The sequence below is a fragment of the Antrostomus carolinensis genome, unplaced genomic scaffold, assembly GCF_000700745.2.
Source record: "Antrostomus carolinensis isolate BGI_N321 unplaced genomic scaffold, ASM70074v2 scaffold55921, whole genome shotgun sequence".
NCBI lineage: Eukaryota > Metazoa > Chordata > Aves > Caprimulgiformes > Caprimulgidae > Antrostomus > Antrostomus carolinensis.
The window spans coordinates 1-1,817 of record NW_010296061.1 but is presented as its reverse complement, the minus strand read 5'-3'; the positions used below and the strand labels follow the sequence as shown (position 1 = coordinate 1,817).

Genomic DNA, 1,817 nt, shown 5'->3' with positions numbered 1-1,817 from the left:
TGTATCCCTGAAATACCTTGGTATGATTTTGGAAGCAAAAAGTTTAAAAAGGGAAAATTCCTACAAAAATGCTATAAATTAAGAAAATAAAAAATTTATAAAATTTTTAAAATGAAAATCTGTCCTGTCAGATATATACTATATATATTCAGCACTTTGGAATGAATGGGCATCATCAAGACACCACATTACCACTGCACCCCTGACATTCCAGTACAGATTAGTTGATCCTATGCTGTTGTGACCAATTCCTATTAAAGCTTTCATCCTTCATAGCTTTCACCAGCCAGTCCCTCTCATTCTCCTCGTCAGACTCACTCAGATCACTGGAATCAGCAGCCAGGAGATGAGAATAATTGATTTTTTTCTGGCGTGGCAATTTAGATTGAACAATTAAGAACAAGAAGAGCCACAGCACCAGGCAGACGCAGCACGCCCTGTACAGAACCGCCAGGCCAAAGTACTCCACGATAAATCCTCCTGCAAAGCTGCCCAAGCTCGCTCCTCCACCGTGGCAGAGGCCCTGGAGAACAGCGTGCAGGGACCTCTCCATGCCTGGCGTGGCTACGTCATCCACTGTCACGTTAACCACCCACCACAGAGCTCCGCTGCTGAAGGCAGATAAAAGCTGGACAAAGAGAACTGACCACGCCGTCCACAAGAAGGAATAGCACAGCAGCTGCACGGTCAGGAGGCTCAGACTGGCTGCAACAATCCTGCTGCTTGAGAAACTCCTCAGCAACTTTCCTTTGAAGAAATAAAGCGAAATTTCAGCAAGTAGCCCAATGGCCACAGAGAGCCCCATGTACAGCTCGCTGCTGCCTCGGTCCTGCATCTGCCAGAAGAGAAAATTCTGCACTGCAGACCCAGCCGTGGCAGCGAGGAAGATGGTGATGGCACACAGGACTGCTCGGCCGTCACTCCACAGCAGGGCCAGGGCTTTGGCGCTTCTGCTCACACGGCTGGTTTTCTTGGGAACGTGGATGGGAAAAAAGACACTGACAAGCAATGAGAGCGTCACCAGGAGAGCGTAGCCATAGAAATGGACAGCGAGGCGGGAAACTCTCCTGCTGAGGAAGCAATTCAGATGATCCACGAGTATGGCAATGCTGCAGGCACCTACAGAGGCCCCCAGGTAACTCCAAATCCACAGCCTGCCGTACCTGTCAGTCGCGTCGACGAAGTCGAGATATTCATAGAGACCCTCATCCACTGCCCATTCGAAAGAAGCAGCCAACAGCTCCCAGAGCACAACAGCACCCAGCACCATCAGAAAAATCTGGTGCTTTCTGTCCTGAAAGATGTTTCGCACTGCCTTGAAGCTGACATCTTGAGCATCTTTCTGGTGGTCTGAAAGGTTTCCAGATGTGTGAGCGTCTCCAACAGTAGGAAGAGTTGTTTTAAACCCAGACAGTGCATTACTTTTGCCAGCATAAAGGCTTTCTTCAGCATTAGCAGCAAGATCTACTGCAGTAGAACCCAGACTGGTCATTTCCTTCTGAAGTCCATGTAAGGGAGGCCTGTAGGAAGCTGGTGTTTCTGCTTTTCGTGTCTCCTGGTTCACTGCTTGCAGAGAAGTTGTCCAGCTGCCGTTTGTCTTTGTATCACCTTCACCAGCCCCTCTGTCTTTCTTCTCACGTGTATCTGTCAGGCCAAATAATCCCTGCAAGGCTGAACTGGTCAGTGCTGACTTTCTGCTCGCTACCAAAATGTCAGCAGTAGTTTTCACCATTCCTTTTGACACAGCTTTTGCGTTCGTAACAGCCTTCACGCTTAAAGCACCGTAGCTGCTTGTGCCCGCTGCCGGCACGGTGCTG

The 1,817-nt window shown here is 49.1% G+C and overlaps 1 protein-coding gene across 1 annotated transcript; it reads right to left on the bottom strand.

Moving 5' to 3' along the window:
* Positions 1–220: 220 nt before the first annotated feature.
* MFSD6L (major facilitator superfamily domain containing 6 like) lies at positions 221–1,732 on the bottom strand. Its single transcript, XM_010178129.2, has one exon. The coding sequence runs from the start codon at positions 1,730–1,732 to the stop codon at positions 221–223; it is 1,512 nt and encodes a 503-aa protein (XP_010176431.2).
* Positions 1,733–1,817: the final 85 nt, after the last annotated feature.